The sequence below is a fragment of the Diabrotica virgifera genome, chromosome 7, assembly GCF_917563875.1.
Source record: "Diabrotica virgifera virgifera chromosome 7, PGI_DIABVI_V3a".
Lineage (NCBI taxonomy): Eukaryota > Metazoa > Arthropoda > Insecta > Coleoptera > Chrysomelidae > Diabrotica > Diabrotica virgifera.
In genome coordinates this window covers 252,292,887-252,306,767 of record NC_065449.1, presented here as the reverse complement: position 1 = coordinate 252,306,767, position 13,881 = coordinate 252,292,887, and the positions used below count along the sequence as shown (strand labels likewise).

General features: G+C 32.6%; 2 protein-coding genes across 3 annotated transcripts in view; one reads left to right on the top strand and one right to left on the bottom strand.

Moving 5' to 3' along the window:
• Positions 1–13,881, bottom strand: part of LOC126888405 (neurobeachin) — a 2,163,879-nt gene that overhangs the window by 162,564 nt on the left and 1,987,434 nt on the right. The gene's annotated exons all lie outside the window — the stretch shown is intronic.
• On the top strand, positions 9,952–12,701 carry LOC126888418 (protein mab-21). Its single transcript, XM_050656669.1, has one exon. It carries the CDS (start codon positions 10,123–10,125, stop codon positions 11,218–11,220), a length of 1,098 nt encoding a protein of 365 aa, XP_050512626.1. The 5' UTR covers positions 9,952–10,122; the 3' UTR covers positions 11,221–12,701.

The following is a 13,881-nucleotide window of genomic DNA, read 5'->3' as shown; positions in this document are numbered from 1 at the left end:
CCCAATATTTTGTAATACAGATGCTACAGTACTTAAAACTATTACTTTTCTAATTCATCTCACCATCCAAAGTTATCATTTTATTTCTATTAACTCTATCTTTAAATGAACATTTTAAATATTATTGTTTTTCTCCTAGTAAGTTTTAAACCTTTTTCCCTCAAGAGCTTATTTCCACGTTTCCAGTTTTTATTCTAAATTGCTTTTGTTATTTTCTACTAACAGTATAGCATCAGCATATACATTAAGCACCACGGAATGTTAATCTGTAGTTTCAATTTTATCTGATCCAACACTAATCAAAATAAATAAGTACCTACTAAGCACCGAGCCTTGGTGCAATTCTATTTTTTTTTTATTAGATATAGTTTCACATGAAAGGACATCGCACACATCTTATGGAAAATATAATGTCACTCAAATTCAATAAAATTTATACGATTAGATTCGTTTTAATATAACGATCAATTCTTATTTTTATTTTAAAATATTTTTTCTCTCTCTAACTTATGTACCTACCCATTTGATTTCAGATTTATTTATATCAATTTCTGCTCTTATTTTTGAAAATAGAGAGTTGGCGCAATGATAATAATTGATCGTTAATTTAAAACGAATCTATTGGTATAAATTTTATTGAATTTGAGTGACATTATATTTTCCATAAGATGTGTGTGATGTCCTTTATCAGTCTCTCTCACACCTGTTCCAACACTAGTTGTTATCGTTGTTTCCACCCGTAGCTGTAGGTGAGTAAAAGCAGGTCTTTTTGAAAGCAAGAGATATACAAAAAGGCAAGGAAGATAGCAAGAAGAAATCTAACATTTCTTCCACTTTATATAGTTTTTTAAAGAAAATACCTTCCTACAAACAAACTAAAAAGGGATCACTAGAAAAGTAGATGCTTAAAAATCATCCAAGATATATGATATGTCAGATTTGCTTTTCAAAGAATGAAGAAACTTCTTACAAACTCTAACTTATCATTGAGTGTTTGAAACCGATTTGTGAAAACCTAGTCCTGAGTTTCGAAAAATGCCGAAGGTCTCTTCATGATGAAGCACATGACCAACAATGGGACGTTACGAAGGACAGAAGCTGTGAAAAAACTTTATATACCCATCTAAAAACAAGTTATCCAAGGAGTAGGTATTTTATAGGCAAGAAAAAAAGACCTGCCTATTGTTGAAACAAAAAAAAGAGAAAAAAGTCCAGAGAGAAAAACATGTCGTGGTAAAAGAATGTGCGAAACTGGAGAGGTATCCTTCTTCTTCTTCTTCTTCTTCCTTCTTGTATGTAGGCTTTAAAGCCTGTTTCTTCTTCAATATTAGCCTCCTAAACTGTTTAAATTATCGCACCATCTTTTTCTTGGTCTGCCAATACTTCTTCGTCCATTTGGTGACTTATCTCGTGCTATTGGTACTATCCTATCCTCTGCCATTCTACGAATGTGTTCGTTCCACTCCTGTTTCCGTTTTGTCATCCATCCATTTATGTCTTCTATATTGCATGCTCTTCTTATGTTTTCGCTTCTCTCTTTATCCAACAGACTTTTACCTGATATTCGTCGAAGTATTTTCATCTCTGTTGTTTCTAGTAGTCGTCTCGTTTTAGATCTGTCAGGTATTGTCTCCGCCAGAGAGGTAGCCATTAAATATTAACAAAAGCATTATAACATTGACAAAGAGAGCCTACACGCAGACTCAAATGAAAACGGAAACGGACTGAGATTAATGCGGGACACGATTTGTCCACACAGACAGACATCAGGGAACTTGGAATTTTCCTGATAATGAAACGTTTAACTTAACCAAATAGATCATTTTAATAATGCAACTAATTCAACACACTGCTCCAACGTTTTAGATGTTAGCTCTTTCAGAGGAGCAAACATAAATAGTGATCACAAAAGGAGATCGAAACAAGGAAATGAAAAATAAACATTCACAAACTAAAAGATTAGATCTTCTTCTTCTTCCTCTTTATAGGCAATTCTGCTTGTTCATTGATGGATTGATACCTAGGTATGTGGTATGTGAAAGGTTGTCCCTCCAATTTTTGTGCGGTCGGCCGATACTTCTACAGATTGGTGATTTATCTCTTGCTATTTTGACCACACGTGTCTCCCCCATTCTGCTTTTGTGGTTATTCCATTCTTTTTTTCTATTTAGTGTCCATTCGTTTATACACTGTACGTTACATTGTCTTCTAATGTCTTTCTCCTCTTTCGATCTTTCAGCGTATTTCCTGTAATTCTTCTCAGTACTCTCATCTCTGCCGTTTCCAGTAGTCTTTATGTTGTGGCTGTATTGGGTCTTGTTTCTGCTGCATATGTCATTATTGGTCTTAGACTGACTTTATAAATTCCTGTCTTCATCTCAGTGTTAATATGACGGTTTCGCCATATTATAGAGAATATAGACATCCAGCCAGTCTATTTGCTTTTTGTACTTGATTTCTCACTTCTTTGTCCAGGTCTCCGTAGCTTGACAACGTAATTCCAGGGTATTTTATTTCCATTCTTGTTCAATACCGATACCATCAATTTCTCTTTTACATCTGATTGGTTCTTTATTGATTACTATTGTTTTAGTTTTCTGAGATGGAATTGTCATATTGAATTCTTTTGCTCTTATGTTAAATCTGTGGACTAATTTTTGTAGACTATCTTCATCTTGGGCTATCAGTATTGCGTCGTCTACGTAACAGAGTATGTATTTTCACTTCTTTGTTTTCTAATCTGTATCATCTTCCTTTGTTGACGCTTCTGATGATGTCATCCATGATTAAATTGAAAAGCATAGAACTTAACGAGTCTCCCTGTCTTATTCCGCTGCCTATATATGTGTGTCTATAGGTTCTGTAAGTTGTCCACCTAAGTATTCCTCTTGTTATTTTGGTAGATGTTTATGATATCTAGGGAGACTTCTCTATTATACAGCAGAAGATGAATTATATTTTTGAGTCTTACTATGTCAGATTCGATCATAGTAAATGTAGGTATTTAGAGATAGTCCAGGGCGCATCTGTTTTGAGATGGACGTTGAGAGGTGACTCAAATTTTTTTGCAGAAATTGCTTGAAAATAACTCAAATAATAATATTTGAGTTATCCTCCCGCCTCCCACTCAAAATGGTCCGGAACATTGTTTAAATAATCAAAATGTCAAAATATGAAGGAAAAATTCGATTTTTTTATTGGTTTTTTGATTATAAGTTAAAACTATTCATTCCTGAGAAAAGTTGTAATGACATAAAAGTTGCGTAATTAAATTTCCTACAATATAGAATTGGTTAAAAATTTAAAAAATAGTCACCCTTGTTGCAAAATAGCAATAATTGCGAAAAAAAACCATACAAAAACAAGTATTCGCCATTACGTTTTTCAACCATTTATGCTACACTTAGGACCTTCATATTTTACCCAGAAAAACTTTATGATATATTAAAACAATACTGTAAATTTCATTGAGATCAGTTTTATAGATTTTGCAAAATAAATTTTGAAATCCAGCTTTCGCAAAAAATACCTAATTCATTTTTTTTAATGTTGCAGGACTGAAAATAAAGCAGATAGCAAAGTGAATTTCTTTCTGCTTATAAGTAGAATTGTACTGCACCTTTCATTTGCAATTTGCAAAATTAAAATTGATTAATTACGACGGCGTCAAGAAATTTTTTAAATAAACATTAATTTTTGGTGCTACGCGCAGGACAGCGGTGTTCGATTCACACAAGTTGATTTCCACCAAAATTTCTTCCAATCTTTCTAATATATTATTTTCTTACTCTATATTTTGTTGTATTTTAATATTTTAATTCCGCAAAAATCAAACTAATTTTATTATTGTTTGTGAAATATTGTTTAAACAATTGCATATGTTTAAAAATAATAAACTTTTATTCTCTAAGTTAAAATATATGAACAAAGAAAGTTTTTTGCTAAAAAAGTGTTATTTCAAAGGATAGAGTAAGTGTTTTTATTTTGCAATAAACAAATTTATTTATTCATATCGAAATGTAATAAAAATTAAAATGTACAATCATTATCAAAGGTCATTGGAATGCCCAATCAGAGCAAACTATCCGCTGTCCTTCGCGTAGCACCAATAATTAATGTTTATTTAAAAAAATTCCTGACGCCGTGGTAGTTAATCGACTTTAGTTTTGCAAATTGAACATGAAAGGTACAGTACACTTCTATAAGCAGAAAAAACTTCAACTTGTTGTCTGCTTTATTTTCAGTCCTGTAGCATTTTGAAAAAATTAATTCTTTTTGCGAAAGCTGGATTGCAAAATTTATTTTGCAAAATTTATTGAATCGATCTTAATGAAATTTACAGTATTGTTTTACTGTATCATAAAATTTTTCTGGGTGAAATATTAACGACGTTCTACACCTTCGGCAAAGAATTAGGGATTTGCATAAAATTTTAGTATGTTATAGTTTACTTAAAAAAACTAAGACTTGATGTTTTAAAAATTGTTTTACCGTGCCGTTTTTTACGATTTTTAATTATTTGTGCTTAAATTAAAGGTTTTTTTGTAAGGAATAACATATTAAAAAATGAGGATTGTTTACCGTTCCATTTATTTTTAATTTATTTATTATAATTAATTCCGTAATTTATTCCGCAATTTCCGTAATTTATTATAATTTATTTTTATAAAGTATTCAGTACTGAAACATATGATTTGAGTATTCTGCTATAAATGCATTGTTACCAACTTTCGCTTGCGTATAAGTTTCCCCCCTTTCCTCTGAGAGGCATACCCCGCAACGAAGGTGTAGAACGTCGTTAAGGTTTTAAGTGTAGCTTAAATGGTTGAAAAACGTAAAATGCGAATATGTACTTGTTTTTGCATGGTTTTTTCGCAAATATTGCTATTTTGCAACAAGGGTGACTATTTTTTAAATTTATAACCAATTTTATATTGTAGAAAATTTTATTACGCAACTTTTATGTCAGTACAACTTTTCTCGGAAATGAATACTTTTAAAGTTATAATCAAAAAACGAAGAAAAATCGAATTTTTCCTTAATATTTTGACATTTTGATTATTTAAACAATGTTCCGGACCTTTTTGACAGGGAGGATAACTCAAATATTATTATTTGAGTTATTTTCAAGCAATTTCTGCAAAAAAATTTGAGTCACCTCTCAACGTCCAAATGTACTAATATTTTTACAGATGCGCCCTGGTCTAAGAGCAAATAGAAGATAAAATAAGGACTAAAAACGTACAAGTAGAAAAAAATCGGTTTATAAATACTTATTGGGTAATAAAAGAAGGACAGAAAAAGGAGTCAATGGTGGTTTGATAATGAGTGCGAGATGCCAACAAACAGCCAAAAAGGCAATATATAGGTACCAAAAAACTCTTGAAGCATTGCACAGAAAAAAAAAAGATAAGGTAAGTATAGACTCATCATAAGAGCGGGAAAGCGTATCCATCGACTTAAGAAGAGGAAATATGAGCAGAAAACATTAAATGAGATACAAAGTTTATTTGGTAAAAACCCAAAGGGCAGAAGAAGACCGCGTAGAAGATGAATTATCGATACGAAAGAAGAATTTAATATTCTAAGAGTAACAAGAGGAAGGGAAGTTATTAGGAATCGACACGAGAGTGGTCACAAATGATTGTCGAGCCAACTACACTCTGGACTAGCGTTACCAGGTGTCCCGATTTGCGCGGGACGTCCCGATTTTCAGGGGTCTGGGGATTCCACAGACTAGAATATTCCACAGGGTGATGCAAACTTTAAGAAAAAAACACAGTTTGATTCGTACACCCGGCATACAATGAAAATTTACCTGTTTAGCAACAATATTATTATAACGATATTGTCAAGAAATAAGGCTATAACACATTAAAAAAATCAGTTAAATCGGACAACAGGTTTAGGAGATATAAGACATCAAAAATGACCCATTTTTAAGGTCGCCGGTTTGGCCCAGAGTGTACGATGATAATTCAGTGATCCTTTATTTTCGATCAATAGGGCAGTCAATGAGGTTATTTGTCTCCGAATTCCATCCTACTACATACGTCGATTTACTTGATATTTTCACAGTAAGTAGGGAATAGCTCAAGAAACAAAGTCTACCCTATGCCGATGTGCGCTTTTATCTTGGGGGTGGTCCCTACTCCTTCTCGGGGGTGGAACATTTTTTGGTTAAAATAACCACGAAAGTGGCTAGAAACCCTAATTTTAAGCAAAAACGGTTCTATATTTTTTTTCGAAAACTCAAATACTTCTTGAATTGTTCGTGGTTGAAAATTGGCAGTTTTCATTGAAAAATGACACCTTTTCGGAAGGTTTTTTGCGAATACCTTAAAATCTATGCATCTGACGAAAAAACTTTATAAAATATTTTTGTAGCTTATAAAAAAACAAAAGATTCGTCCCTTCACAAAATCTAGTTATAATACAAAAAGAGATATGGCAGGTGAGAAGAGTTTGTGTTTTTGGTGCATGCTCAAATCGGTGTATTCAACTTGAAATAAAAGAGAAACGGTAGATTTTAGGTGTATAATGCTACCAATACCTTTTGTAGTGCTTGAGAAGGCCTTTAAAATGAGCAATATTAAATGTCTATTACATTCAAACTAAGCGAGATATGCTGCAAAACAAATCAATGACTAATGTATTTTAAGAAAAAATGTGAAGTATATTTAACCCCTCATCCATCAGAATTTAAATGTATCGTTTTCCTTCAAAAATACTTTTTATTATAGTGTTGTTTCTATGATAAAAAAATTGGACGGGTTTAAAATGAATACTTTTTGAAAAAAATAAGATCAAATTATAGAGCGCATTTTTAAATTTTCTTAAAAATCTTCCTTTTTCTCTAACTCGAAAATAATAAGAGATACGAAAAAAGATACCACACAAAAATGTAGGGTTTTGTTAGATAAAATTTTGTTTTTGTTTTTCATTATTGTATCTCTATCATTTTCAAGTTACATGTAGAAAAAGAAAGATTTTTAAGGAAATTTAAAAATGCGCTCTATAAATTGATCTTATTTTTTTTTCAAAAACCATTCATTTTAAACCCGTCCAACTTTTTGAACATAGAAATAACACTATAATAAAAGGTATTATAGAAGTAAAATGATGCATTAAAATTCTGGTGGATGAGGGGTTAAATACAATTCTCATTTTTTCTTAAAATACATTAGTCATCATTTTTTTGGAGCATATCTCGCTTAGTTTGAATGTAATAGACCTTTAATATTACTCATTTTAAAGGTCTTTTCAAGCATTACAAAAGGGAATGGTAGCATTATACACCTAAAGTCGACCGTTTCAGTTATTTCAAGTTGAATACAACGATTTAAGCATGCACAAAAAAAAAACTCTTTTCACCTACCATATCTCTTTTTGTATTATAACTAGAAGATTTATGAAGGAACTAATATCTTTGTTTTTTTATAAGCTACAAAAATGTTTTATATAGTTTTTTTTAGATAGATGCATAGTTTTTAAGATATTTGCAAAAAACCATTCGAAAAGGTGTTATGTTTCAATGAAAATTCCACACCTGTAATTTTGAACCAATCAAAATACGTTATTTTGACAGATCACCATGGCAAGGGAGGTATTTTATCGGAAATTTTTTGCTCGTGGGGTACCCAACAGCGAATTATAGTGGAAATTTTTTGACGTTTACAATAACAGAACATTTTTGACAGACCGGTTTTTATTTGTTTACATAATTTAGTTTTGATTCATTTTCTATCACTTGTAGTTACTCAAAACATATGTAAAATTGAAGAATATACTATTTTCTATCTTGAAATGGTATTCCCATGCAACTACAATGAGTAGAAATTACGAATTTGAAAGCCTAAATAATTGCTGACAAAGCTATGGCGCGCTATTAATCTGTTCATGCAGCTTTGGATTTTCAAATGCAAATTTGGTGTGGAATTTTCTTACCGAATACCACGCGAAGTCAAATTAATATCCGGAAATTTTTTTTTGATCATGAATATTTTTAGAAAATTTCCGGAAATAATTTGACCTCTAGTGGTATTACTAGTGAAAATAGCGAATTTTCAACCACGAATAACTCAAAAAATATTGAGTTTTTAACCTTTCCGTGGCCGTGCGGGGGACAACTTGGTTACCCCAGATGCGGTTTTGTCTTTATAACTTTTCAAAATATTTTTATTTTTTTTTTATCCCTCCAGGTAATCTTAGAAAATATATTACTAAATCGTTTTTTTATAAAAATTATCAAATATTATTTAAATTTTATACTAAAATTGAAATTAACTCCTCGGGGCACACAGTGCCAGAAACCCCTGCCAGAGACATTCAACAATATACAAGTCGAAGATGCAGCTTTTGTGCCAGGGCACGTGATAGAAAGACTCAAAAATCATGTAGTACAAATGCAGAAAACCAATTTGTACCATACATCGAGAAGAAAGTAAAACATTTTTATGCCCTGACTGTAAAAATCAGGAATAAAATCAAATTGTAATTACAGGTAAAAATAAAAAAAATGTAAATCTTTTTAATAATAAAAACAAATTATTTCAGTTACTAGTGCCAGTGCCTTATTATATAACATTCCAAACAATAATGTAAAATTTAAATGAATTATTAAAGTATTTTAGTGGGGTAACATAGTTGCCCCGCACGGTCTGCAGCATATACCAAATAAGTTTTTATAGCACGGTTCCGGAAAGGTTAAGAAAAAATTAAAGAACAGTTTTTGCTTAGAATTAGGTTCTCTAGCCACTTCCGTAGTTATTTTAACCAAGAAATTTTCCACCCCCGAGAAGGGGTGGGAACCACCCCCAAGATAAAAGCATACATCGGTATAGGGTAGACTTTGAATTGGAGATAAGTAAAAGCTATTCCCAAAATTTCATTAAAATCCTTGCAGTAGGATAGAATTCGAAGGTAATATCCTATTCTTGCTTCCATTGACTGGCGTAAAAAGTAAAATTATCGCCACAATTATCTTTATTATACAGAAGATACAACGAAGAAAAAAAATAATAAACAAAACAAAACAGGAACATTTAGAAGTAGAAAAATGATTATTATAAGTAGGTATAAGAACATTGTCAGTAGTAATTGCACAAGAGCTCTAAAATTATTGAATTTTTCCCGAGTGACACTTTGACAGTTTTAATTTCATAAGCCGAAGGCGAGTGAAATTATGTCAAAGTGTCACGAGGGCAAAAACTCTATATTAATTTTAGAGATCGAGTGCAATTTGTGGCGATTATTTCATGAATAAAACTGTTCAAAACCAAAATTTTATTGTAATTTATTTATGTAAGTACAAATTAGTACAATTAAACACACAGTTGTTATAAATATTTTACGGTTGAAAGTCATCACTTTTATAATTTTTAAAACATTAATTGTCATTAATGTCACTGAATGTATTTCTTCATAGCAACAAAGGGCATCTGACGTAATATACTTGACGACGGGAAATTATCAATTTAATTTAGATTTCTGTAGCTTTCTATTGGTCAGAATCTCCTATGAATGAAATAATCAAAATAATAAACAGAACAAAACAGCAATAAAAAACCTTGTATATCGAATTAATGAACATTTTCAAAGCTCAAAAACTAAATTGACTGTAATGCTCCATTACTAATCGAATAATTTTCTAATGTAATTATTTTTCAAATACCAAACAACAATATCCATTTTCCTTCTAACGTTTGTTAACCACTTAATTCAACTTCCTGTAGAGTTTCTATTGTGGAATTCAGTCGATCGATCACTCCACCCCTCTCCAGTCACGTTTTCCATTCCACACAACCCATTAAAAGCTCTATAGCAACAGCGCACGTGGATTCTATTGGTCGCGCTGGTGGGAGGAGATTCATCCAAGCTCCGCCTCGACGAGGAGGGATCTCGGTTACCTGTTCCTCTTTCGATTTCCATTACCCAGTATTGTTACGACAGTGCTAGCTGATTCATCACACTCAACCGCGACGCATCTGATAAGAATCCGACGTTGAAATAGACCGTTTACAGCGAAAATTCCACCCCCACCCTATTTCAACCGAAGAAGACATCGTAATCAAGGTGGCACCGGTGGAAAAATTAGGCTCTAGTAGCCACCAAACCAGCGAGATGCTCGTGCCGCCTGATATGTTGGCCGCCCAGTCCAAGATGGTGTACCAATTGAACAAATACTACACAGAAAAAGTGCAAACCAGAAAGCTGACAACGTCTAAAACGATACAAGAAGTGTGCCGGGTTGTTCAGGACGTGCTAAAAGAAGTCGAGGTCCAGGAACCAAGGTTTATATCATCCTTAACGGATTATAATGGACGATTCGATGGTTTGGAAGTGATTTCCCCGCAGGAGTTCGAGGTGGTGATATATCTGAACCAAATGGGAGTGCTGAACTTCGTGGACGACGGAACTCTACCCGGTTGTGCTGTGTTGAAACTTAGCGACGGAAGAAAGAGGTCTATGTCTTTATGGGTAGAGTTTATCACAGCTTCCGGTTATCTATCAGCGAGGAAGATGCGGTCCCGGTTCCAAACTTTAGTAGCTCAAGCCTGTGACAAATGTTCGTATAGAGACAGTGTTAAAATGATCGCAGATACTACAGAAGTGAAGTTAAGAATACGTGAAAGGTATATAGTACAAATAACTCCAGCGTTTAAGTGTGCGGGATTGTGGCCTAGAAGTGCTGCTCATTGGCCTTTACCTCAAATACCCTGGCCGCACCCCAACATCGTCGTAGAAGTAAAAACTGAAGGTTTTGATCTACTTTCAAAGGAATGTATAGCGTTGCAAGGTAAACAATCAGCAATGGAGGGTGATGCCTGGGTACTATCTTTCTTCGAAGCAGAAAATCGTCTTCTACAAGGAGGCTGCCGCAAAAGATGTCTAAGTATCCTCAAAACTCTCAGGGATCGACACCTAGATCTACCAGGAAACCCAGTAACCGGTTACCACATGAAAACTTTGTTACTTTATGAATGTGAAAAACATCCCAGGGAATCAGAATGGGACGAATCCTGCATAGCTGATAGGATCAACGGGATTTTCCTCCAACTAATCTCCTGTTTACAGTGCAAGAGGTGTCCTCACTATTTTCTCCCTAACTTAGATCTGTTCAAAGGAAAATCACCAAGTGCTTTAGAAAACGCTTCAAAACAAGTGTGGCGATTGACAAGAGAAATGTTGACAAACTCGAGGTGTTTTGAAAAGTTGTAGTGGCTTTACTGTAAGTATTTTTTAAATAAAATTTCAATCTTAAATTTATAATATACTTATATCAACTGCCGATTTAAATTTATCTTAACCAATTTTTCAAGTTCTAAATTTCAGTCAAATAAATTCAAAGATATATGACAAGGAAGACACAAAAACAAAGAATAAAATAATTACAATTCATCAAAAAATTACATAAAATTTATCAAAAAGAAATCAATTTAATTAAAATAATATTTGTTTGTAATAATATTAAGTTTTTCTATGAATTATTTTAAAGACCAGATGCAGATACGTCAAAAATCATAACATTAACATGTCAAATCAAATTAACTCAAAAAAATTGACATCCAAATTCAAATTTTTGGAGTTTGAATCAAAAACTATTCATTTTTATGTCAAATTTTTGCCATTGTGGTGTTCAAATCAAATTAACTCCAAATAAATTAAAATCCAATAAAATTGACACACCAATTCAAATTTTTAAATCTAAAATTCAAAGTTTGAATCCAAAATTCAAAAAATATTTATTTTTGATGTCGAATTTTTGTTATTGTGATAGGTATTGTTCACCGAAAAGCTGTCAATGCCTACATAAATCCAAAAAGATCTAGAAACTGACAATAAACAACAAAATAAGTGAAAATGATTGACGAAAAATGTTATTAACTACTAAAAACAAAATTTTTACTTATAGAAGATAGATCATTTAGACTTTAGACCACAAGTCAAAAACTTTTTCGATTCAGTTTCCGTCGGTTAAAAACTAATTGTAAGCTTTATAGAATGTTTCGAGCTATTGCTTGGTACAGTCGAACCCGTTTATTGTAATAGCCTCCGTGCCAATCAAAAGTATTCCTATAACCGGGATATTCTAATAACCGATCATTAGTGGCTAGTAGAAACGTTTCGAGACCTCAAATTTCTATTCCGTAAAGCGGGTTCGACTGTAATACATTAACGAAAAATCAACCGACGATGAAATAAAGCAACATACTATTCTATCACCAATACAAAAATATCGATTCAAATTCCCAAAAATGTTGAAAAACTGAAGTTATATAAGTCCAAAGCTAGATACTACATACTGGTCATGTAGATATAAATGTAACTTATTTTTCCTTGTCAAATATCAGCAAGTATACTTTAATTTTAACGTAAATTTAAGATTGGGATATCTATTGTACATATTTCGCAAAAAAATCGATTTTTAATCGATTGTTTTAGTTTGATTTTGTTTTTAAAAAATTTTAACATCGAAAATGTCTCATTTTCGATTCTAGACTGTGATGTTATACATAAGTTAGGTATATATTGTGTATTTATTTTGTAATTTGTACAGATTATGCACTAAAGTTGGGTTTCACGATGCACTGTAATGTTTTCTTTTTGTACCGATCTGTGAACAGATTAAAATGAAAGCACATTGTCGATTTTAGTATGGTATTTTTGTAAAAAATCAATAAAGTTGTTTATACTTATAATTGGTTTCCTTTGTCTTTTTTATTCAAAATTAGTAAATTTATCAGTTGCTTTTGCTATTCGTAGCATCCTAACATAAAATAAAGGAATATGAAGGTGTTTTTTCTGATCTTTAACCCATTTATGTAGATTTTAAAGGTTTTTTAATTCTTCACAGCTTTTCCTTTAGTTATACTCTTTCATTTCTGTTTAGTTATTTACGTTTAATGAACCACTATCTTCTTATTTTTCCTCTCTACAAGCAATTCTGCTTATTGAGAGGTTGTTACATCTTCTATAAAATTATAGATATGCTATCGATGCGATACTTCCACAGGTGATTTATACAGTGGGTATTCTTGCTTATCTCCTTCATTCTACTCTGCCTTCCAGTAGTAGGTTCTTTAATAATGTCTCAAAGTTTCAGTAAGTTGTCCATCTACTCCACTTTCATTTTGTGGTTTTGGTTGATGTTCTCAATAATTTTTATGATATCCAAAAGAAACTTCTCTTTAATCATTATATATATTATCGGTTTACAACGTTCTCCGTCTTCCGATACCCGTTCGCCATTCCTCTCTGTCCGCACATTGATCTACTTGCAGACCTCTTTCATCCATGGCTTTGTTTATTCCTGCTTGCCAAATTTTCCTCGGTCTACCTCTTCTTCTTCTACCTTGCGGTTTCCAGTTTTGTACTTGTTTTGGGATTCTCTCTTCATGCATTCTTTGTACGTGACCAAACCATCGTAGTTGTATTTCGTTGATTTCGTCATTTATTGTATGTGTGACCTTCATTATTTCTCGTATCCGTTCATTGGTGACATGTTCTCTTCTTGATCTTCCTGCAGCTCTTCCCCAGAAATCCATTTCGGTGACCTCTAACATTCGTTTTGATGTTTCCTTCATAGGCCATACTTCGCAGCTGTATGTTATGTTATAATGCTTTCACTACGGCGTTATAGGAGCGTAATTGCTTTCCTGCCCTGAGTATTTCGTTCTTGAATGACCCCGTCCAGTGTTCCATCATTCGTGATTTTCATACCCAGGTATCTTCGTTACATTTACTGATTGTTTCTCCTCCTTCTAGTATCAAGTCCTGCTGCGTTCCACCGATATTCATATATTTGGTTTTTCCTATGTTATCTCTAGTCCCCATTTCCTGTATTCCTCTATTAGCTTTCTTGTCATGTAACAGATATCA